At 40.2% G+C, this 22,702-nt stretch overlaps 1 protein-coding gene across 1 annotated transcript in view; it reads left to right on the top strand.

The window, feature by feature from the left end:
• SORCS3 (sortilin related VPS10 domain containing receptor 3) overlaps window positions 1-22,702 on the top strand; it is a 545,108-nt gene that overhangs the window by 384,772 nt on the left and 137,634 nt on the right. The window contains exons 6-7 of the mRNA XM_024555801.3: window positions 6,967-7,031; window positions 18,491-18,609. Coding sequence (XP_024411569.3) covers window positions 6,967-7,031; window positions 18,491-18,609 — 184 coding nt within the window. The remainder of the gene's footprint in view (window positions 1-6,966; window positions 7,032-18,490; window positions 18,610-22,702) is intronic.

Genomic DNA, 22,702 nt, shown 5'->3' with positions numbered 1-22,702 from the left:
AAAACAATAAGGAGGGTGCTTTTATTATCTCCCTGTTGTGCCGATGAGCAAATTGAAGCATAGAGAGGTTAACTAAATCACCTGTGATCCCACAGTTGGTAATTGATGTACCCAAGACTCTAACTCAGAGAGTCTGATTCCAGAATTTATGCTCTTAACTACCTGGCAAATACATGCAAAGGAGAGGCTATTTCAGTTAGAGCTTACTGAGGCTGTGTTCCGAGTTGTAACGAGTGACTTTAAACTCTGACCACACATTCTTATCACCCAGGAGCATCTAAAAGCTATTGATTCCTGAATAGCTTTTACTATACTGCAAGCTAGAGGTTCTCAGAATGTGATCCCTGACTACCGTTATCATAACATCTGTGCATTTGCTAAGATTGCAAAGTCTTGGGCCCTGTCCCAGACACCCCCCAGTCAGAAACTTTGAGGGTGGAGCTCTGCATCAGTGTTTTAACAAGGAGATTCTTCAGATGCTACTAAAATGTGAAGGGACTGTTACTCCTGGAGGATGAAGCCAGGATTCCTGTGAGTAGGGCCTGTGCATTGGTATTCAATGTCTTTATAAAGTTTCCCAAGGGATTATAGTTGTCAGCCAGGGTCAGGAGCTTTCATGGAAAGTAGGTATTGAGTGGAGACATAACCAAAGCATATACAGAGTAGAACAGAAGTATTCCAGGTGGAGAGGCAGCCTGAGCAAAATCACAAATGGGGAGAATATTTGTGTGTGAATTGGAGAAATATATTGAGGTAAGGTTATTTTATAATTGAAGTGTCTAGCTAATCAGTTCATAAAGCATTTGTACTTTGATCTTATCAATGTCTTACCCTCAGTACTGCTTTATGCTTACCTTAACATCCAGCTTTCTTATTGTTGGGGAGGGTTTTGCTCTGGGATTCACATCCACAAGGAGAGAAAATACACAGCTTAGCCCCGCCTCTTCCTTGTGGCAGTGTGTCCGGAAGAGTCTGGGCTACGGTTTCAGATTGGATTCTGGGGCCACACAGCATAGCCTAGCTGTGTGTCTTTGCACAATTATGTGAGGCTCAGTTTTCTGACCTATGAAATGAAGAGGCTGAGCAAGATCAGGGTGTTTCCAAGGTTGCTGCACCCAGCTCTTCAGGAACTGTTGCATGTGAGTGAGCCATTTAGGGTTCTTGATAGGTTGCTTGGGTAAGTTAATTTATATTAAGACTTGGGTACTGTGAACAGCATTTAGTTGCTAAAAAAATCTTGAAAGCCACTTGACCTTTTTCAGGTACTTCCATCAGTAACATCTGCACTTCCCTCAGCAACACCTGTGAGTGTATGCTCACAGTGTATTCTAGGAGCTGGTTTCCGTGTCTTCCCTGGAGGTTTGGCTCTGGCTGCTTATTTCCTGTTGTTCTCTGTGTCCTTGGTCCTCACACAGAAGGCAGAAGGGCTCTAATTTTGGAGAAAAATGGCTATTCTACCTCTCAGTTTTACACGATCCTTTTTTTTGTTTGCTTTTTCATTTTCTTTATTTTTTAAAATAATATTTTATTGACTTTATGCTATTACAGGTGTCCCAATTTTCCCCCCTTTGCTTCCCTCCCCCCAGCACCCTCGACTCCCTCAAGCAATTTCCACACCTTTGTTCATGTTCATGAGTCATATGTACAAGTTCTTTGGCTACTCCATTTCCTATACTGTACTTTACATCCCCATGGCTATTCTGTAACTACCTATTTGTACTTCTTAATCCCCTCACCTCTTCATCCACCCCCACCCCCTCCCATCTGGCAATAATCAAAATGTTCTCCACATCCATGATGCTGTCTCTGTTCTTGTTTGCTTAGTTCATTTTTTAGATTCAATTCTTGATAGATATGTATTTATTGCCATTATTGTTCATAGTTTTGATCTTCTATTTCTTAAATAAGTCCTTTTAACATTTCATATAATAATGATTTGGTGATGATGAACTCCTTTCATTTTTCTGTCTTAGAAACTCTTTATCTGCCCTTCGATTCTAAATGATATCTTTGCTGGGTAGAGCAATCTTAGCTGTAGGTCCCTGCTTTTCGTGACTTCAAGTACTTCTTGCCAATCTCTTCTAGCCTGTGAAGTTTCTTTTGAGAAATCAGCTGACAGTCTTATGGAAATTCTTCTGTAGTTAACTAACTGATTTTCACTTGCTGCTTTTAAGGTTCTCTCTTTATCTTTAACTTTTGGCATTTTAATTATGGTGTGTTTTGGAATGGGCCTCTTTGTATCCATCTTGTTTGGGACTCTCTGTGCTTCTTGGACTTGCATGTCTATTTCCTTCACCAAGTTAGGTAAACTTTTTCATTATTTTTTCAGATAGATTTCCAATTTCTTGCTATTTCTCTTCTCCTTCTAGTACCCCTACGATGTGAATGTTGGAATGCCTGAAGTTGTCCCAGAAGCTGCTTACACTATACTCCTTTTTTTAAAATTCTTTTTTCTTCTTGTTTTTCTGATTGGTTGTTTTTTACTTCCTTGTGTTCAAAATCATTGATTTGATTCTCAGCTTCATCCAGTCCACTGTTGTTCTTTAATTTCCCTATAAATTGTTCTTTATCTCAATTAGTGTATCCCTCATTTCTGATGGGATATTTTTTATGTTGTTGAGGTCCTTATTAAGTTCCTTGAGCATTCTTATAACCAGTGTTTTGAACTCTGCATCTGATAGATTGCTTATTTACATTTTGTTTAGTTCATTTTCTGGAGCTTTGATCTGTTCTTTGCTTCTTGGTCTGTTCATTTTGGCAGCCTTTTGTGTTTGTTTGTATGTATTAGGTAGAGCTGCTTTGACTTCATGTCTTTGTAGTGTGGCTTAATGTAGTAGGTGTCCTATAGGGTTTGGTGGTACAGCTTCCCCTATGACCCATGCTGGGTACTCAAGGTGCACCCTTTGTGTGGGCTGAGTACACCCTCCTCTTGTAGTTGAGCCTTGATTGCTGTTGGCAGGTCAATAGGAGGGATTTACCCAGGCCAGTCAGCTGCAAGGAATGGGTGTGACCACTGACCATCAACCTCTGCTCTCTATGGAGAATTAGCAGTTTGGAGGCAGGGTGGTGGTGCTCTGACATGGTCTGTAGCTGTTCGCTGGATGCACAGGTTCTGGGGTTTCCCAGGTGGCATAGGTCAAGGTCAGCCCCCACCTGAGTTCTGCCCAGGGACACCCTGTCTGAGCTATAAAGCGATCTTAGGTGGCTGCTACTTGTGTTGGGCTTGCAGATTCCTAGGCAAAGCCAAGCTGTGAATCTAGGCTGGCTGCTGCTAGTACCAGGCCTGTAGCCACTTAGCAAGAGGTATGGGGCCTGAGGCCTTACTGAGGCTGACTATTGCTTATCTGATAGGATTTAGGAAGTTGTGAAGCATATGCCAAGACTAGCTATTCATATGGAAAAGTCAGTTAACAGTTTGGATGAGTTCATAAGTTGGGTGGATGGAGTCTCAGGGGATTTTCAGGGTGGGGCAAACAGTGTTAGGTTGATGAAGTCTCACATATGGCACCCACCTGCTGGCTCTGTGACTCTGTGGGATGAGGGCTCAGAAAAGGGAAAATGGCCTCTGTCTATCTTTATATCTGGGAGAAAGCTGTCACCCGGTTCCTGCCTTGATGCCAGACACTTCAGTTCCTCCCTGTAAGCCACTGGTGCCTTTCAAGCTTTTACCCCAGTGCTGGAGCTCAGAAGGAGTGAGTCTGAGTAAGTCCATGTATGGGTTTTTTAAGGGGAACTACTTGGGACTCCAGAAGTTTCTTTCACTGACTCAAACCTCAATGGTTGCAGCCAGAAATTACGGGGACTTACCTTCCTGATACTGGAACTCTGGCATGGGGTGCTTGGAATGGGGCTGGGTCTCTTTTCTTCTGAGATATCCCTTCCAAATTTTCATCCATCACACGTGGATGTGGGACTAGCCCATTCCGCATCTCTGTCCCTCCTACCAGTCTGGATCAATGTAATTTCTTTAATTCCATAGTTGTCAGACATCCATTTGTCTCAATTTCTGATGGCTCCTTGTAACGGTTGTTCTACATTTTAGTTGTAATTTTGGTGTGGTTGTTCAAGGAGGTGAGCCATGTTCACCTATGCCGCCATCTTGCCCAGAAGTCCCTCTTGCATGATCCTTATGCACTAGTGTTGGGCTTGTTAATTGTTACAATTTTTTCCCCCTTTTCAGCACCAGTTGAGCAGCTCACATGATAAATACTATCTGGTACGCAGGTAGGAAAATGAAATTTCTTCTGGGCATAAGAAAGGTTTGTCTTTGAGCCCCAAGCATGAGCTCAAGGCTTACATAGGAGCTTGTAAAGTTTGCTGATTGGATGAAAGTGTTATAATCATTTATTCAAAAAAATATTTGTTGATAATCTACTATGTGCAAAGCACTGTGATGGAAATGTTGATGTAAAGATCCAGCAAAAGTCTGTAAGGTTAAGAATTATATCCCACAGGTTAAAAAAAAAAAGTAATTGCAATCCAGAATATTGATTTCTGTACTGGTTAGAACATGACATTATACAAGCCCTTATCAAGAATTAATTCTGGATTTTTGATATATAATCAGTGTAGAAAGGGAGGGAGGTGCCTAAACTGAACCCCCCAGTAGCCCGGACTTTTTATATCCAGTGCCTAGAACAATGCCATAATTATTAAGATTCAACAAATATAGAACTGAGGTATGAGGGAGGAAAGAAGGTAGACAGGAAAGCAGATGAATTTATTTATTCTTTAAATGAAAAATGATGATAACCAAAATATAAAGAATGTTTTCTGCTTCAGGCACAATTGTAAGTATTTACCACTCAGCTCATTTATCCCGTAGCATTATGAAGTAGGTCTCATGATACTCCCATTTTACAGATGTGGAAACTAATAAGTTATTATCTGTATGTATGTTCAAAATGAGATGAGGACTTCGCATAAAGGGGGCTGCTCCTGCTTTCCTTCTCCAGGGAACATAGACCCGCTGGGAAAGACTTGTTTTCCCCGATCATGTTCAGTTTTTAAAAACTTTATGACAAAAGAATCCACAACTGAGGAATTTTTAAATATTCATAAGGGCTTTCATAGATTCATACCTACTCTTGATATACTTTAGTTCTATTATTCTGTTCTATAGTTACTTAATTAAAATGAGGAATACAGCATAAGCAAATAAAGGCACTGTTGATGACTTTTCCTTCTGCATTAGAAATAATATGTAAATTTTATATATATATATATATATATTTACTCTTTGGTTCTTCAGTAAGAAGAGAGATGGAAGGAAGGGCTGCTGGAGGGGTGAGGCCACCTGATCTTGAAGGAATGGGGGAGAGGTAGATGGAGGAGAAAGGGAGCAGGGAAATTGTTAGAAAGGAAGGACATTGCAAGCAAAAGGGGGAAGAGCCAAGAAGGAGAGGAACAGCTCTTGACTGAGAAGTCACTAAGTCCCTCTTGTTCTGGCCTAGTCCCTGTGTCACTTTGGATAAGCATCAATTTCTCTAGGCCTCAGCTTCTCATTCAATCGTATATACCTGCTTTCCTTATCTTAGGTGTTTATCCTTAGGTTGAAATGAGGCGAGAAAAAATTAAAAGTCTATTAATGATCATTGGGAAAAAATAAGGCATTAGAATAAGGCCTCATTTATTCAGCTTCTTTGGAAAACTGAATTTTTATATCAATGAATTTTTTAAGTAACTGAAGTTTTATCATTCAAGATATAATCATTTTACTTTAACAGAATTATAATATTGTATTTTTTCTAACATATATTATTTGTAACCCTAGTCTCTTAAGCAGAAAATACTGGTACCGTTAGCATCCCACTTCCTGTTTTCTGTGCCTTCAGCCCCTCAGCACAGATGTCAGATACTGATGCTATAATACAGTAATGGCCTCTGGGCCATTGAGAAGTGTAGAGATTTATGGTGCAGAAGATTGGATTTTGCAATCTTAGGTCTGTTTTCCATTGGTTTTCTATTTCTTATGCTCTCTAGGTATCAGCTGTTCATTCTCACCATTTTAAATTCTACCTTTTTTTCCCTAAACTTGCTGCTTCTTACCTATTGAGGACTGAAAAACCAGAAAACCAATCTTAGAATGATATTTAAAATAAGAGTAAATAGACTATGAGTAAGAGCTTGCCAGAGAGACTGGATTATGTGATTTCCTTACTGCATGAATGTTTTAATGTCTGTTTGTCTATTTTTAGCTGATTTTCTGGGTCTTCTACTCTGGCTGGGATAGCTCATTCAGGAGAGAGACAGCCGGCTAACTGGGTTTTATGTGCAGAAGGGCTGAGGCCCAGGAGGATTACTTAGTAGGGGTTCTCAGCCTTCCTTCTTCTAGCTCCTGGCAATAGACCTTTAGGGTTTCCCACTCTGGTCATCAGGAGAATTTTGTTCTTGTCGGACCAGATTTTGAATGCTTGTCACCAAACATTTATTGTTTGCAAGGCAGGAGGAAGGAAGTGTAGATCAGATCTCTCAGGAGGGCCGGAGTGCCTGGCAGCAAACAGCTAGGACTGAGGCAACCTCCCTCCCACAGGGCCAGAATGGAGTAGGGAATAGCACTTGCTCAGTGGGAGGGCAGAGGAGGAGGATGGGGGACGCAATCAGGTGTGGTAAGAAGGGGGAGGTGGAAGACCATCGGGGAGAGACAGCCTCTCGGAAGATGCGAGGTGGCAGAGAAGGGTCAAGAATGGAAATTTAGACCAGCATTGCTATAGACTCTGTACTCTTATGTTTTTTCCAGAGTTACCAAGTCTCTGACATCACTCCAGGATGTGTGGTGACCATTATAGGTGCTGGCTACTAGAGACAACCATACAGCTGGGCTTGCCAGCGGCCTTATTCTGTGGTCCCCATGGTGCAGGACAGACCCTCTTGAGAAAATGACTCTCCCAGTAATCACTCTTCGTGCTCCCATGTGTTGTGTGCCATCCTGTGGTCACTGAGTTTCTATCTCCCTTCCTTCCCCAGGTCGGTGGCCGGATTGGATAAGGAGGCGGACCTGGTGCACATGGAGGTGCGGACCACTGACGGATGTGAGTGCTGCCTCCTCCAGGCGAGGGCCAGGCAGCTTGGCCTGCAGCCCTCTCTCCTCCCCCAATTTGCATTTTAAGGGCTTGGGAAGATGAAAAGCCCTGAGCTCTGTTGCTGCCAGATCTATCCTTATTTCCCAGGGTGGGGAGAGGCCTCTCATCCTAAGGGAGATATTTATTCCATTGAAATAAACTCTCAGGAATGAATTTTCAGGGGATGTGAGTTAATGCGATGAATTTTAAGGCTACTGTTAGTAATTTTCTGGCATCCTCAGTGTAATCTGAATAGGGTATCCATAGCTCATCATAGTATTTTGCATTCACTGGATAAAATGCAGGAGTTGCCAGCCTTAAAAAACAAACCCGTCCTATAGTCAAGCTTACTCCAAAAAGTAACTGGGCAGCTATTAGCAAAATTTTTATTTATTCATTCCACAAATATTTAGGCATGGCCTACTGTGTACCAGGCTTTGTTCTAGGCCCTGGATATAACAGTGGAGTGTAAGACCTATATTGTCCTTGCAAATAAGCAGTGAAACTCCAAGGTTTCAAACATGTGACCCCTTGGTACATTGTGCATCTACGTGCATCTTACCCGGAGTGGACTGATAAAGTATCATTTTGCACCACTTTAAGCATTTTATTCTTCCCAGAGTAGATCATATTATAGGGCTCCTTCCTATACAAGAGAAATAAAACCAGCTTAAACAAAAATATGTAAATATGTGAAATATTTTATATTTTCATATATAAAATATTCTCCATATTTTATGTATGAAATATGTAAACTACATGAAATAGAATTAGCATATCCTAGGTCAAAAATAGAGCCAACCAATCTATGGAAATAGCACTGACCTAAGAATGGAGCTGAACAGGCACCTGCTGATGAGTTGGGGTCCTGCCACCCATTAGCACTGATACCAGGCGAAACCCCTCTCCCCTCTCAACTCCCTGTGCTCTGGCTTCCTGTTACCTGAGATTACTCATCCTTGCCCTGCTCACAGCACAGGGCTGTGGGTTGGCCAAATGGAAGGGAATGGTATAGAAATTATGAGATGTTGTACAAATGTGAGGAGAGTCTGTTTTGATCAGGCTGTGGTGCTAGAATATCATTCAAAACACATAAAGTAAAACTGCATGTGTTTTGTCCAAACATGTGTTTTTTGAGGCCAAACACAGATGCATGCCAGAAACATGCATTTGGGGTAATATATTTTACTGGCTTTGTTTTTATTTTTGAAGAGTTAGAAAGCAATCAGCATTAGTATATGTATGGCATTCTGCCAAGTACTTTATTTTTTTCTTTCTTTCCCTGAAGCAGGCAAGGATGAAGAATGACCCAGACTCTTTAACAATTTCTGTTTCTTTTTTCTTTTTCCTTTGTATTTAATTTATTGGGGTGACACTGGTTAGCAAAATTATACAGGTTTCAGGTGCATAATTCCACAACACGTCATCTGTACACTGTACTGTGTGTTCACCACCCTAAGTGAAGTCTCCTTCCGTCACCATTTATACCCCTTATGCCCTTTTCCATCTCCTCCCTGTCCCCCCCCTGCAATCACCACCATTGTTCCTGTTCATGAGTTCTTTCTTTTTTTTTCTTTGCTCTATCCCTCCACGCCCCCCATGTACTCCCCCACTGCCCAACAGCTGTCAGCCTGTTCTCTACCTGAGTCTCTCTCTCTCTCTCTCTTTTGCAATTTTAAATAAAAGGACTATTTAAGATTTAGGGATGCAATGGATAATGCCACATACTCAAATTCATTGATCATAAAGGTGACATAACCTGGATTCAAAATTATATTATCTGACTGTTACTGCTAAAAAAACTGGGGAGAGGGAGAGAGTTAGATATAGGGGTTTGAAGGAACATAGCAGGGCAGCCAGAGGAATGCAGGCAATAACTCTCAGAAGATGACCCACAGGCCAGCTTTCCAGGCAACCCCTGCCTTGGCTTTGCTTCCCAGGTCAACCTCTTAAAGCCATATATGTGACCTCTGGTAGTTGTCACAGTTCAGAGTTGGAGGAAACTTTATAGGACTGTCTGGTCTCCTACTTAGTATAGTAATACCTTCCCCCCAAAGCTCTGCTGTGTGTTCTCCAATCCCATGAGGTCAAGCTTAAGACATGCCCCTGGCTATTGATGGACAGCTTCTATTTGTTGTTGTTTGCTTGTTTTGCTTCTTTTTTTAAGGTAATTTCTTACATTAAGCTTAAACTTATTTTCTGAAAGTCTAAGAATACCAGTCCAAATTTGGATAAGACCTATGTTGTGAAGTGCTGTGAAATTTTATGAGATTAAAAATGCAAAGCACATAGAAGATTTTCTGGCTTGTTATCAAGAATTGAAAAAAGTAGACAGAAATATAACAGAGATAAATGTCATGTGCCATACTGAGGTTAAACTATAGCATATATTCATTCTGTTCCGTGTTCTAGGTTTTTAAAAACAGTTTTCCAATAGTTAAAAGAATCTTCCCCAACCTAGTCAATTGGATCTAACCCACCTCTATTTAGAAAGTGCACATGTCATCCCGGCGTTAGTCCGGGGTTGTACTTTGCGTAACCTAACGAGAGGCCTGACACTTCCCTTTGCTTCCTCACACTCACTCATACCCACACATTCTTATCTAAATGATCATCACAGAAAAGCACGAAGTATATTTCATTTCTTTTCTTTTTCTGATGTGACAGCTTAGCCGCAAATTTTCCCAGATTCACAACAGCCACCCTAGTTACAGAATAACAACTAGAACACAGAACTCTCAATATGCTACAAATAGAAGGACATTTCTGAAGACTTATAACTAGCATCATATTTAATGGTGAGATACTCAATGCTAACCCCTAAGGGCAGGGAGAAGGCAGGGGTACTTACTCTTACCTTACCGCACCTCTTCAACATCATGCTGAAAGTCCGAGCCGGTGCAAGAAAGGTAGAAAAATGAAATGTAATTGATGTAGATCACAAAGGAAAAAATAAAACTTACTATTCTCACTGGCATGACTTTCTATGTAGAATATCACAAGGAATTTAACAGAGCAGCACCTGGAACAAATAAGTTTATTGAGCAAGGTTGCAGGATACAACATATTTAGAGGAGAAAGAATATTTTTTATAACAAATGGTCTCAGAAAAAATGGACAATCATAGGGGAGAAAATGAACGTCAAGCTATGATTCACTATTTATACAAAATTTAATTTAAAATGGATCATATTCTAAATGTAAAATATAAAATTGCAAAACTTTTAGAAGAAAGTATAAGAAAAAACCTTTATGACCCTGGATTGACACCAAGAGCAAAATTGACAAAATAAAGAATTGGTAAATTGGATTGCATCAGAATTAAAAACTTTTGCTATTCTGAAGACATAGTAAAGACAGTGGGAAAAAATATTTGCAAATGATATATGTGACAAAGTACTCATAGCCAGAACATATAAAGAAATTTCAAAACATATAGCAATAAGTAATAACCCAATTTTTTTAAAAGTGGGAAAATTTTTAAAAGACTGCTTATACCAAAGAAGATATAGAGATGATGACTATCACATGAAATGACGCTCCAGAATATTAGACATTAGGGAAATGCCAATTAAAGCCATAATGTAAGATCATTACATACCTATTAGCATTGCTACAATAAACAAAGCTGGCAGTGCTAAGTGCTGACAAGGATGTGAAGCAAGTGAAACTGTCATACACTGCTGGCGGGGATGCAAAATGCTACAGTTGCTGTAGAAAAGTATTTGACAGTCTTGTAAGTTACACACACCTTAGGATTCAGCATATTTACCCTAAAGAAATGAAAGCTATATTCACACAAAAACCTATACACAAATGTCTGTCGCAGATTTATTAGTAATCACCCCAAACTGGAAACAACCTAAAAATGGAATGAATGAATGATGAACAAGTTGGGGTATATTTTATTAAATAGACTACTGTTTTGCACCTTTCAATACATGCAACAACATGGATGACTTTCAAAGGCATTATGTTGAGTGACATCAGCTAGTCTCAAAAGGTTACATATTATATGATTCCATTTACATGATATTATGGGAAGAGGAAAACTACAGGGATGCAGAATACATCAGTAGTTGTCAGAGTGGGGCAAGTAGTTGACAAGAAAGGTCAGAATTAGGAAATTTCTGAGGGTAGTGTAACTTTTCTGTAACCTGATCACGGTGGTTTTACATTAATCTATACATCTGCCAAAACTTTAGAGCTGTTTGCAAAAAAAATGTGCTATATATAAATTGAAAAAAATAACTTTTAAACTACTACTGAAATAAAATATATGGTAAGAAAAACTATAATGTGCAGTTCTTGGCCTCTAGTTTTATAGAACTTCCTATCTTTCTTCATTATTAATTAATTAATCCATTTAGTTCTTTTTTAGCCAACCAATATTTATTTATAATCTACATATGCTGATACTGGGGGGACACGCAGGTGAAGGTGCTATCATCTCTGCCCTCAATGAGCTTCTACCTTGTTGTGGAGATAGTTATTCAGGTGATTCTAGCACAGGTCCCAGCTCTGTCACTTTCTAGAATGGTGGGATTCAGGCAAATTACTTCATTGTTCTGGCTTTAGTTTTCTCATCTATGTAACGGGGATGATAATAATAATAACTCCATATGGGGATCTTGCAATGAATTTTACATTCTTGCAATGATCAGTTAATGCTTGTATTTCCTGCAACACCAGAGAACACAGAGTGAGCATTAAAAAAAATGTTATTATTGTCATCATCATCACCACCACCATCATCATCATCACCTCGTCATCATATTCAAGATCAGTTTATTTGACAAGTAGAGTGGGAAGAGCCCTCAATAGAGTATCAGGAGTCCTAAGATTGTCAAAGTTACTGTGATTTCTATGTGTTTATCACTCTGCCGACCACCACTACCCCCGAATCATGAGAAGGCACAACACTAGAATTCTCCAATGGGCGATTAGAAGTTTTACAAAGACTTTAAACCCATAAACACAATAGGAAGGAATAGAAGTTACTTTGTTTGTTTGTTTGTGGATTTTGTTTGTTTTTAGATTCTCCCAAGTCTCGAGTGCTGTAGTAGGCACCTGCAGCAATGTCAATGCCATTTTTTGCGCTGTGCCTACAAGCAGGTTAGCCCCATTCCCAGGTCAATGAGAAGGAGGCTTTGGAAGCTAAATAACTTCATAGTTCCCTGGAATGTGTTTTTTACTTGTTTGCATTTAAGAGTTTATGTTCTTATTTAAAATAAATAGCTCCTGGGTATTTATCTAAGAGAAAACCTGAAGAACTTTTGTTCACAATTTTAATTCCCTTTTTCAATTTTTGACCTTATGAATATTACCTAAAAAGATGGTATTTGAAGGAGTCATGGGAAATTTTTTGTTAGGTGATGAGAGACAAGATATGTAGGATAGTTTGAATATTTAATAATCTCAAAGGCAAAACATAATCACTAGTCACAATATAATTCAACATAAAAATGTCTAGGCTTTGAATGCAATTCAATGCTATTTACCCAGTATTTATAAAGTCAGCCTGAGGATAGAAACAGATTTCTAAGACTTGATTCCTGTTTCTAAGGAGATGATCCTTTGGGGAAGATTTGGCACAATGAGAAATGCTCTATCTACTTCATGGTTAAACGTGTTGATGTAGGTAGATGAGAAGCTTGCCCTGCTGAATGGGGAGAGACAGAAGCTGCCACCCTAAGCTTTACAAAACTAGCAGAAATGCAATACCTTAGGAAGAAAAGAAGCTTAAGGATGCCACTTTATCTCCTTCATTCTCTCGCTCCACATTCCCCAGTTCTCTGGGCATCCTCTGTCCAGCACAGACCCCAAAACATGTCTACTTATGAATATCCCATTTCTGTTATTGGCCTGGGATTCTTCTGAGGGCAAGAACCTGTCTTATTCTCCCTTCTTTCTGGAACCTCAGGGAGTGTCTGACACCTGCAGCTTTTCTATATACCTTGAGCCAATACAAAAGAAGTGAATCAGTCAGTCTGAGGCCACCCCTTCTCTCCGTAATATGACTGTTGGTCTGTTGGGGAGCTTTAACGCAGCCCCCCGTCCGCCATGGATGAAGAATAAGTCTACCAAGACATGATCTGCTTGGGAGGAGAGGTGGCCGATCTCTCAAAGGAGGAGGGCCTAGAGCCTTTCCCTCCATGGGCTTTTATTGGGTTCATTCGCACAGGAATACAGATAAAGCTCATCAATCATTGTCAGCCAGTAAGGGTTAAACAGTATATGATTTACAGAGAACTTTGAGGGCTTATTCTGAGTTACAGCCAATTAGTTAGAGGGCCATAAAACTTTAGGCGCCAGACTCATCTCAGGTCTGGACCCTTATCTTTTAAGCTGAGGGTACAAATTAAGTAGGTTTCACAGGAATGTATGTATTTTTCTTAGGCCTGATTCCCCAGGGAATCCGCCCCTCCCAGAACAGGACTGCACTGCCCTCTGTCATTGTTTCAGGCTTAAGTCAGGCAAGGGAAGTAAGGCAGCCAAGAGATTAGGAGACTTCTTGCAGACAGAATAAGGACTCAGGCTATTTCAAAGCCGAGGGGCGAGGGTCCATCACCCCCTTTTTCCACAGCTCCCCAGTCGTTCCCTGCGAGCTTATTCCTGGTGACCAGAGCCTGTCTTAGGTTGATCCTCCCTTGAGGATTCTTACCCGTCATTGGCTAACTGGTCAAGCTCAGGGCCAAGGAGGGTGAAGTGGACAGAGGTGGCACACCGGCCAGGGAGATAAGCTTTGTCTCCTTAGTAGCTTATGGTCCCAACTCTGACTCAGCCTTAACCATGGGGGGTTACAGCCTCTGAAACCAGGCAGGGCAGTTCCCAACATTGGTCCATCTGCCAGGTGAGAAAGTGGAGGCTCGACACACTAGGGAGATGGCACCACCTTCCCTAAAGGTCCTGCGAACAGTAGAGCTAGCTGAAACAGGGCCCAGTATTGCTAAAGTTATCAAACAGATCTCTCTATCCACAGTGCAGGGAGCAAAGCCTTTGGCTTTCAGTAGTCTGCCCCAGATCTTAGAAATACATTAGAAAGACATTTGACATTTAGAAACACATTAATCATGAGGGGTGATGTGACTTTCAGACATTTGGGAAGTCACTCCCTGGTTCTCCCACAGGGATATGCAAATGAGCTCTTCACCCAATGTATTCTTTCTAGTCTTCCATTTGAGGAGGTTTTAAAGGAGAGGAGAGAAAATGGAAGCTCAAGAATAAGCACTAGTCAAAGTCCACAGGTAATTATATAGTGCCTTCAAGGAGCTTTGCCCACCTGCTCCTCCACGTGCAGTTTGCACCTCCTTTTCTAGGAATTTCCTCCTCCCAAAGCACACTTCTCCGTCCAGGCTAAAGACAAGGGCTGCCTTCTCCTTCAAGTCGTCCTGGATTATTTATTCCAGCTCAGACTCCCCCTCTTTTTTTCTTTGTCTGATCAGCCATTACAATTAAAGCAACTAAACAGTGATATAAATTGAGAGTATGATTTTGCTAGTAGAATCTAGGCTAGTAGAATCATGGTCTTTTGATTTTCCACAATGAAATAAAACATCGCTTGTTATTAATTGAATGTATGAGAGATGCTGGGTCTTAAATCCCCTTCGTTCTTTCATAATAATAAAAAAGAGCTAACATTTATTGATCTTTTAAAATTTGTGCAACAACGTACTGAGCGTTTTTCATACATAATCTTACATAATCCAGATGACAGCCCTCAGAGGCACACACTGATTTGTGTGCACCTCACAGATGAAGAGCAGCGCTGCTGCTTGGCCAAGGTTTGCAGCGAGGAGCAAATCCAGGATTCAGACTCAGGGCATCTAGCTTCAGAGGTCTTGCTCTCAAACACCACAGTATCCTCAAGATATCTGGACCTCTTCCATTTTATCAGGCATCTGATAAAAAAAAATCTGATTAAAAAAAAAAAGAATGAAAAGGGCACAGTTGTTAGAAGCTTATTTGGAGACTTCAAGATATATAATAAATATATCTTCTTTCTGTTTCATCATGGAATCATTAATGACTATATCCAGGCTCATTTGGAGATAATGCCTAAAATCCAAAATTGAGACTTTTTTGCAGATTAAAGACTTGAGCAAATGGTGTTCTCTGCTCACCTTTGACACCCAAAGCCCCCTGCAACTCTCAGTCACTTCTCCCTGGTGGCCCCAGATGCCCGCAGATTCGCTCTCCCCAAGCCCCCACTTTGGGTTCTCACCAGGCGTGGGTGTTGTAGCACTTGTTATCATATCTGTGTTTTGAAAAATAAAAGCATTGAGATTTCTAGTACGTGAGTCCACCTAAAGACTGCAAGGACCCTGAACTTTACATGGATTTCAAGGACTCATTTTAGTCCTAAAAGGGAAATAGGACTTTCCCTAAAAGGGAAAAAGGTTAAATAGGACTTTTTGTTGCATGCTGGGAGATAGCAGGCAGGGAGATAGCTAAAAAGTGGGATGAGTTTGGCACAATAGCCCACCTGCCATGGGCCAAGGTTTAGGTAAGTGTTGATTTTGTTGGGGTTGGCTTTGAATACACTTGATTCTTTTTTCATAGTGTCCAAATGGCAGAGTGAATCATAAATAGGGGAAAATGAGCCTGTAGGGGGGATGAGCAGATGGCCACCTGAGCCACCTTTGACTATACCAGAGTAAGGAGCTTTCTGAGGTACTGGCTGGTGAGAAAGAAGCAGGTTGTCATGTCAACACTTGTGGTTTCTTTACATGTGTTTACTGCAGCTTTTCACTGGGGTTTTAGTGCTTTATTCTAAGAGCAAATTACTTATGTTGTGTGGGTCCAAGAAAATGCCCAGTGAGCAGGCAGGCCATGTGCTCCAAGGCACAGCTGGGCTGCCTGCCTTCCCCTGTCTGCTCAGCCAGAAGAGGCAAGCCAGGCACTCTTGGTTTCCTTGGTGAACAGAGACAAAGAGGAAAAGATGTGCAGACTGTACTTACAAAGTGGTCAACAAGCTGGTCTTGCTAAGGGGTCAGGGAATGGGGGGAGAGGGTGTCTCCTTTCTGGAGAGATAAGTTGGGAATCAAATTACAGAGTAGAGATGGGTACAGTGGCTTCCAGAACTTGTTTGGACTATACGCCTGTTTTGTTTGGCCTGTGTCCTATCTTAGCTTTAAATTCACTGTCATTTTTTTTTAAATCAGGAAAATTTGCATAAATTAATAGGGCATGTTAGCTTTATTTGGAAACTCAGAACTTCTTATTTCTGCATGTCAATGATGAACTGATGCTGAGAAGCAGCTCCACCTTCAAGAGGCAAGTGCTGGGCATTTTACTGCAGTCTCCACTGCTCCTCAGTGTCCCTGACACCAAGGTCATGTGCCACTGACCCCAGCCTATTTTACTCATATACATTATTTGCCTGGCTCCTCCAGCACTTGATTTTATTAGAGTGGTTGTAAAAGGCCTTCTGTTGCATAGAAAGCTGCTTGGGCTTTGTCCCTGGGCACTCAGAACTGTTGGTGGATTAAAGTCCGGAGGGTATAGCTCAGGTTTAGGTTTCAGAGGTGACTTGGGCTCTTTGCCTCAGGTCAGTCCGGGTTCCAGTCCATCATGCACAGGAATACTAGCTGTGAAAAGGGTGCTACAGGCAGCACAGATGAGGAGGGCTTGTCCCAGGCAAGTGGCAGGGATCAAAGAGGAAAGAGAGACTGTGGATGCACTTCCGGCCCAGAATCTTCAAGGCTAGGAACCAGCTGGATTGTATGACATGTGAGAGAAAGATAAAGTTAAGAGACTTGAGCTATTGGGCAGATGATAAAACTGCTGATGGAGAAAATGAAATCAATATTTGTCGTGTTTGGATTATGGATACCATAGCAAATAGACTTTGTTCAAATTTGGACGTTTGAAAAGCAGAGAGAGAGCATGTGATGAATTCATTTTCTACCAAAATATGTTTCACTGTTAAATTAGCATCATTTATAAATCAATGTATATAGTAGTTAGCTACAAATAATGTGAGTAAGCCCCCTCCTGGACAGCAGGCCCTTTTAGAAGAGAAAATTTTTGTCTCGTTCACTGTCATATTCCTGAAACCTAAACAACATCCAATACGTCGCATGCACGCAAAAAGTCCTTGGTGAATCCAACAGTAAAGTAATTAATGAAAGATCAAGTTAGGGATAATTGAAAGTATGCTTTTTAAAAAAATGCATTTTATTTTTTTAACATTTTGCCTTTATTTCTGCTACCTATTACCCCTTTCATTGTAGCCTCTGAAATCTATGCACACCTGTGCACATTATCCAAGGGGACAGTCTCATTAGATACCTGTGGTAATGCGGGTGGTTTTAGATGGTAAACAAAGACACCCTGTGTTGGACCCTAAAACAATCCCTACTTTTCATTTTGACCATTTATTATTTTCCAACACCATTAAATGAATAATAACTATTTTAAAACAAATGAATACACTAGTTTCTTCAAAGAGACTCACCTGTAGTTTTTCATTAAGGAACAATGAGCTAAATGGATTGTCTTCCTGGGATGACCCCGCAGTCATAGTAAGCAGGGCGCTTTGAGAGCCAAGGGTTGCCTGTTCAGCCACAGCTGCTGCTGTGATTTTTTGTGGTGACTGAGACAAGTTCAGAGGCTGAGATTTTATAAGTAATTATACGAGTTTTCTAAATTTTACATAAGTAATAAGTAAATATTATGCTCTTTGTAAAAATAATGAAGATGTACCTAATATAAAATTCAAACACTGCACTGGAACGAACTCTCCTTTAGTTCATTTCTTTCCCCCAAAGTAATCATAGCTCATTTTTGTACATATTCTTCTTTCTAGGTAGTTATGGCGCAAACCAATATATTCGTAAAGATAAGGGTTTTCGACATAAATTGGTTCACACAATACATAGTATTAAATAATTTTGTAAAAGGTCGCGGAACAGTACATCTTGGAGAAATCAACATGGCAACGCACCAGCGTACTCTCTTATACATGGACTTTGGTTGATTTAAAGGTTCCTTAAGCCCTAGCCACTTTGCCTGTTTCCAGTCTTTGAGTGCTATGAACAACGCCGCCATGAACAACTGCCCTTGCCTCTTTGTGAAGATATAGGAGTATTTCTCTAGGAAAATACCCCTGGAATTAGAATTGCTGTTGTAAGATGTGCGTTTAAAATTCTGATAGATTCGTATTGCACATTGGTTATCAAGAAAAGCTATACCAGTTTACTGTTTTGCCAGAAGAATGTAGGATTAACTCTTTCCCTACACCCTTGCCTTAACTAGATTTTGATATTTAAAAAAAATATTATTACACATTTTGTGGACAGGAAAATGAAATCTCACTGTTTTTTTTCAATGCCATCACTAATTTCCCATGAGACAGAGCTTCTTGGGCTGAGGAGAGCTTTGCTCACCATTTCCCCTGTGACTGTCGCTCCACCCTCCCATTGCAGATGCTCGCTACCTCACCTGCAGGATCCAGGAATGCGCCGAGACCACTCGGAGTGGGCCTTTTGCTCGCTCCATTGACATCAGTTCCCTGGTCGTCCAGGATGAATACATCTTCATTCAGGTGAGTACAGAAAGTGCTGTCATTGGTAGCGGGAGGAAAGGTAGGTGAAGTCAGCTGCTTGCTAGAAACATGAGGATGGTTTTCCTGAGGGGGATGTCCCTCTTTTGACTTTGGTAACCTGGCCCCTTGGGGAGGCCTCCGACTTCTGGTGAAAGATGAAGGCACTGTGGGTCAGTATCGTTTACAGGGGACTGTACTGGCCCATTGAATCCCTTACTTGAGTTGCTTTTTGATTATACTGAAGGGGTTTTTAAATGACTGGGACTTGAGCTGGGGATTGAGGTTACTTACAGTCAAGTCTCTAATGACAGTGAAGTTTAATTTATCAAAGTGTCTTGTCTAAACTTGCCAATGAGAATCTTCTAGAAATTAGGCATTACTAGTATTTTTATTCTGGAAAGATCCAGAGCACACTAAATCTTTCCTTCCCCTTTCAGTGCCGACTACCCCTTCAGATGTCCAAGTCCAAAGTCCATTACTCCAAGAACTCTGACTCTCAGAGAGCTTACCTAAAAACGGGACTCACATTTTTAGATGGGCAAAGGAAGCCTTGTTTTAGGTTTGGAGTTTTACTGGAAGGAGATGCAAAATAGATTAAAAATGAGGGACAAAACAAAAGATGACAGTCTACTGAGTGAGTGACTTTGTGTGTGAGTGTGTGTGTGGCAAATACTTGGTACAAACTGTTTCCTTCAGGAAATTTGAACTTTGGAATCTCCCTGAATCAGGAGTTGTTACTTAGATCTTAATAGATTTATTTGTCTCCTTCTTTCCAAATTGCATTTTATACTCTCTGAGGATGGGGACCGTATTTCATACACACAATTTACTCCTCATCCTTGTCCCTACCCTAACAAGGTATCTTTGCAAATCAAGGGTGCTCAGTGGCTACCTGTTGGATTGATGGATTATGGATGTAGCAGTTACTTCTTTTTGCAAATTAGTTGCATGGATTTTTGAGGTCCTAGTAAAATGCAGGAAAAGTAGCCAGCCACTCAAAAATCAGCTTGAAAGAGATCATAAAAGAGAGGTCTTTGTGGCTTATATGTCACTGTTTCATCGCTTGATTAAAAGGCAGAATCCTGGGCAATTTTTCCTAAATATTGGTAGGTCATTGGCACTATCATTCCTTTATTCAAAAGTAGTTTTTGAACACATACAGTGCATACAATGCAAGGTAGACAGTATGAGGCACTACTCTTGGTGTTCCCAAGCTTTCTTCCCGTGGCCAGTTTCTCTTTGCACCCAGCACTCGTGGCCCAGGACTTCTCATGGTTTGGAGCATCGTCTCCTTGTTCTTATGGCTCTGAAGTTAACGAGCTGCGACCTCTACCATGTACTGCAGATCTGTTTATCTAATAGTCACCTCAGCCACAGGTAAAATAAATTCAACACAACCCCCTTGAACCTGACACATTGGTGGCACTACGTTTGACCAAGTTACTTAAAGTAGAAACCTGAAAGTCACTGTATGTCACCAAATTAAATGAGCCCATGACCTCTGCTAGTATCACCATTAGTTATTTCTTAAGTGCTTCCTTTTATTCCATTCCCATTACTGTGGCCCTGGTTTAAGGCTTTATTATTGCTTTCTCTCTATTTTCTTAAGGTAGAAATACTGGGATGATTTATAAATTTACTAATCCAATTGTACTTTTCTTAATGCCAATACTGCATATAGTGATGAACATGGCGGAATTATTTCTGGGAAGCATCACTTAGAATTTAAAATGTTCAGATTTTTTTGGTTTCATTTTTCCTTGTATTGCACAAAGTTTTCTATAACTGTGCAGGCGGATATCCAGATTTTTTTCTATTTTGAAACATTGTTTTTCATTATAGTGGAAACCAATAGAAGATTTTTCTTTAATCAGCAGCATATTTTATTTTCTTTGAAAAAGATATGAGTTCTTATTATTCAATATAGTTTTATTGACTGCCTACTATGTTCTAGACCCCTTGTTCTAGGTGGTGGGGTTAAAATACTAAACACAATAAAGGTCTTGCTTTAGTGGCATATAGATTCTAGTGGAAGACAGGAAAAATATGTATAGATTATCTATCTATCATCTATCTATCTATCATCTATCTCTCTGAAAGACTGTAAGGCATAGTGTAGTTTGGAGATTGATGACCAGCATGTATTCTGAACTTGGCTTGCCACACTTAGCTGCACGACCTTGAGCCGCGCCTCATCTGACTCCTCTACAAATAGGGGATAATTGCAGTTTCCACTTCAAAGATCACTGGGAGGATTGCAATTGTGAATTATATCTGTAAAGCACCAAAACAATGTTATGTGTGTGCTCTCTCTCTGTCTGTCTATCCTGTATGGTCATCTATATATCTAACTATAAAATATATCAGGTGGTGACAATGATATGGGTAAAAATAAATGAAGGACTGAATGTTGGGTGTCTTTTGGTATTGCTATTTTATTTGGGATGACCTGGGAAGGCCTCATTAGGTGGTAAACCAGGGATAGGGCGGCAGCAGTCAGCACTCAGAGGGTGTGTTGGGCCCTGAGCCCCTCTGAGCCCCTCATGGAGATGTGGGGTAAGCAGGTAGAAATTTGAGACTGGATATAGAAGCAGGAGTGGTCGGGGCTGTGGATTAAAATTGGAAGGGTGTCAGCATGTTGCCGACATTTTTGAACCACAAAATTGAAGTCACCAAGGGAGCAAGTAGAGAGAACAGAGACAATCGGAAGATTGGGCTATGGGACACTCTCCTTTTTGGAGTTCAGGGAGATGAGAAGGAAGTAAGAAACGAGATCCAGAAGGAGAGTTTAGAGATAACAACGGAAAGTCATAGGGCGGTAGATCCCACAGGCCTCAAAATCTGTTTTAAAGAATTTTTTATTTAATTATCAAAGAGACGAGAAACAATGAAATAGCAATGCACCACCAAGTAATGCAAAAGGCCAATACTCTTAAGAAAACATTGAATTTTATTAATCATCAAATAAATACAGATTGAATGCTATTATTTGAAACTATCCATCGGATAAGATTGAAACAAATCGTGCAGTAGGTGGCAGATAAACAATTACACAAACTGTCATATAAATGGAAGTTGGTTGGTCATCAGAATTTCATTAAAGTGCGCTTTCCTTCTCTTAGGTGAGTTTAGCCATTTGCACTGATTGGTATGAGAGGTATGTCTTCATTCTGACTGTGTATGCTTAGTTTTTAGTTATAATTGCTTAAAAAACTCATCATGTGGACTGTTTTCCTTCTTTCCCACATATAGGATTCTTTGATAATCTGAATATTTGCTCTATTACTTAGCTTTATGAACATAACTTTATATAACATGGCAAATCTTTTTGGATAAATCTATTGATTTCCCCTTGTGAGCAATTATAAAATTAGTGTATTTCCATGAATTTCTATTTCCTCCCTTCTTGCTTTAGTTCTTCCACCACAAAATTTTGCTGGATTATTATCTTCTAGTATTATTCTCTTTTATACCTTAAAGTATAATTCTGTTAGACTTAAATATTTTATGAGGCTCTGAACAAAGGTAGGAAAAAATAGCATGTCTTTATGACTTCCCACTCTCTCCCTTCTATCTATCCAACACCAGTTTTTTAATTAAATTATTTAGAGCATTTACATTTTGCTCTGAATCATCATTCCTGTATTTATTTTTATTTTGGTTTTATAGGTAAGTGTGTTCAATGGTGACCATCAATTATTTTATATACTTTATTAGTTCATGTTTTATGTTGTTCATACCGTCAATTCTTCCTCCTGGAATATTGGTTCAAATACTCTTCACTTTTTTTAAATTTTATTTTTCAATTACAGTTTACATTCAACACTATTTTGTACTAGTTTCAGGTGTACAGCACAGGGGTTAGACAAACATATTCGTTACAAAATGATCCTCCCCCCATATTTCCAGGACCCACCCGGTACGATGCATAGTTATTACAATATTATTCACTATATTCTCTGTTTGTAACTACCGATTAGTACTTAATCCCTTCACCTTTCGTACCCAGCCCACAACCCCCCGCCCCTCTGGCAACCATCACACTGCTCTCTGCAACTATGAGTCTGCCTCTGCTTTGTTTTCTCATTTATTT

The sequence above is a fragment of the Desmodus rotundus genome, chromosome 4 (genome assembly GCF_022682495.2).
Source record: "Desmodus rotundus isolate HL8 chromosome 4, HLdesRot8A.1, whole genome shotgun sequence".
Lineage (NCBI taxonomy): Eukaryota > Metazoa > Chordata > Mammalia > Chiroptera > Phyllostomidae > Desmodus > Desmodus rotundus.
Note: the sequence above shows the minus strand (reverse complement) of the source record. Positions and strands in the feature narration are given on the sequence as shown.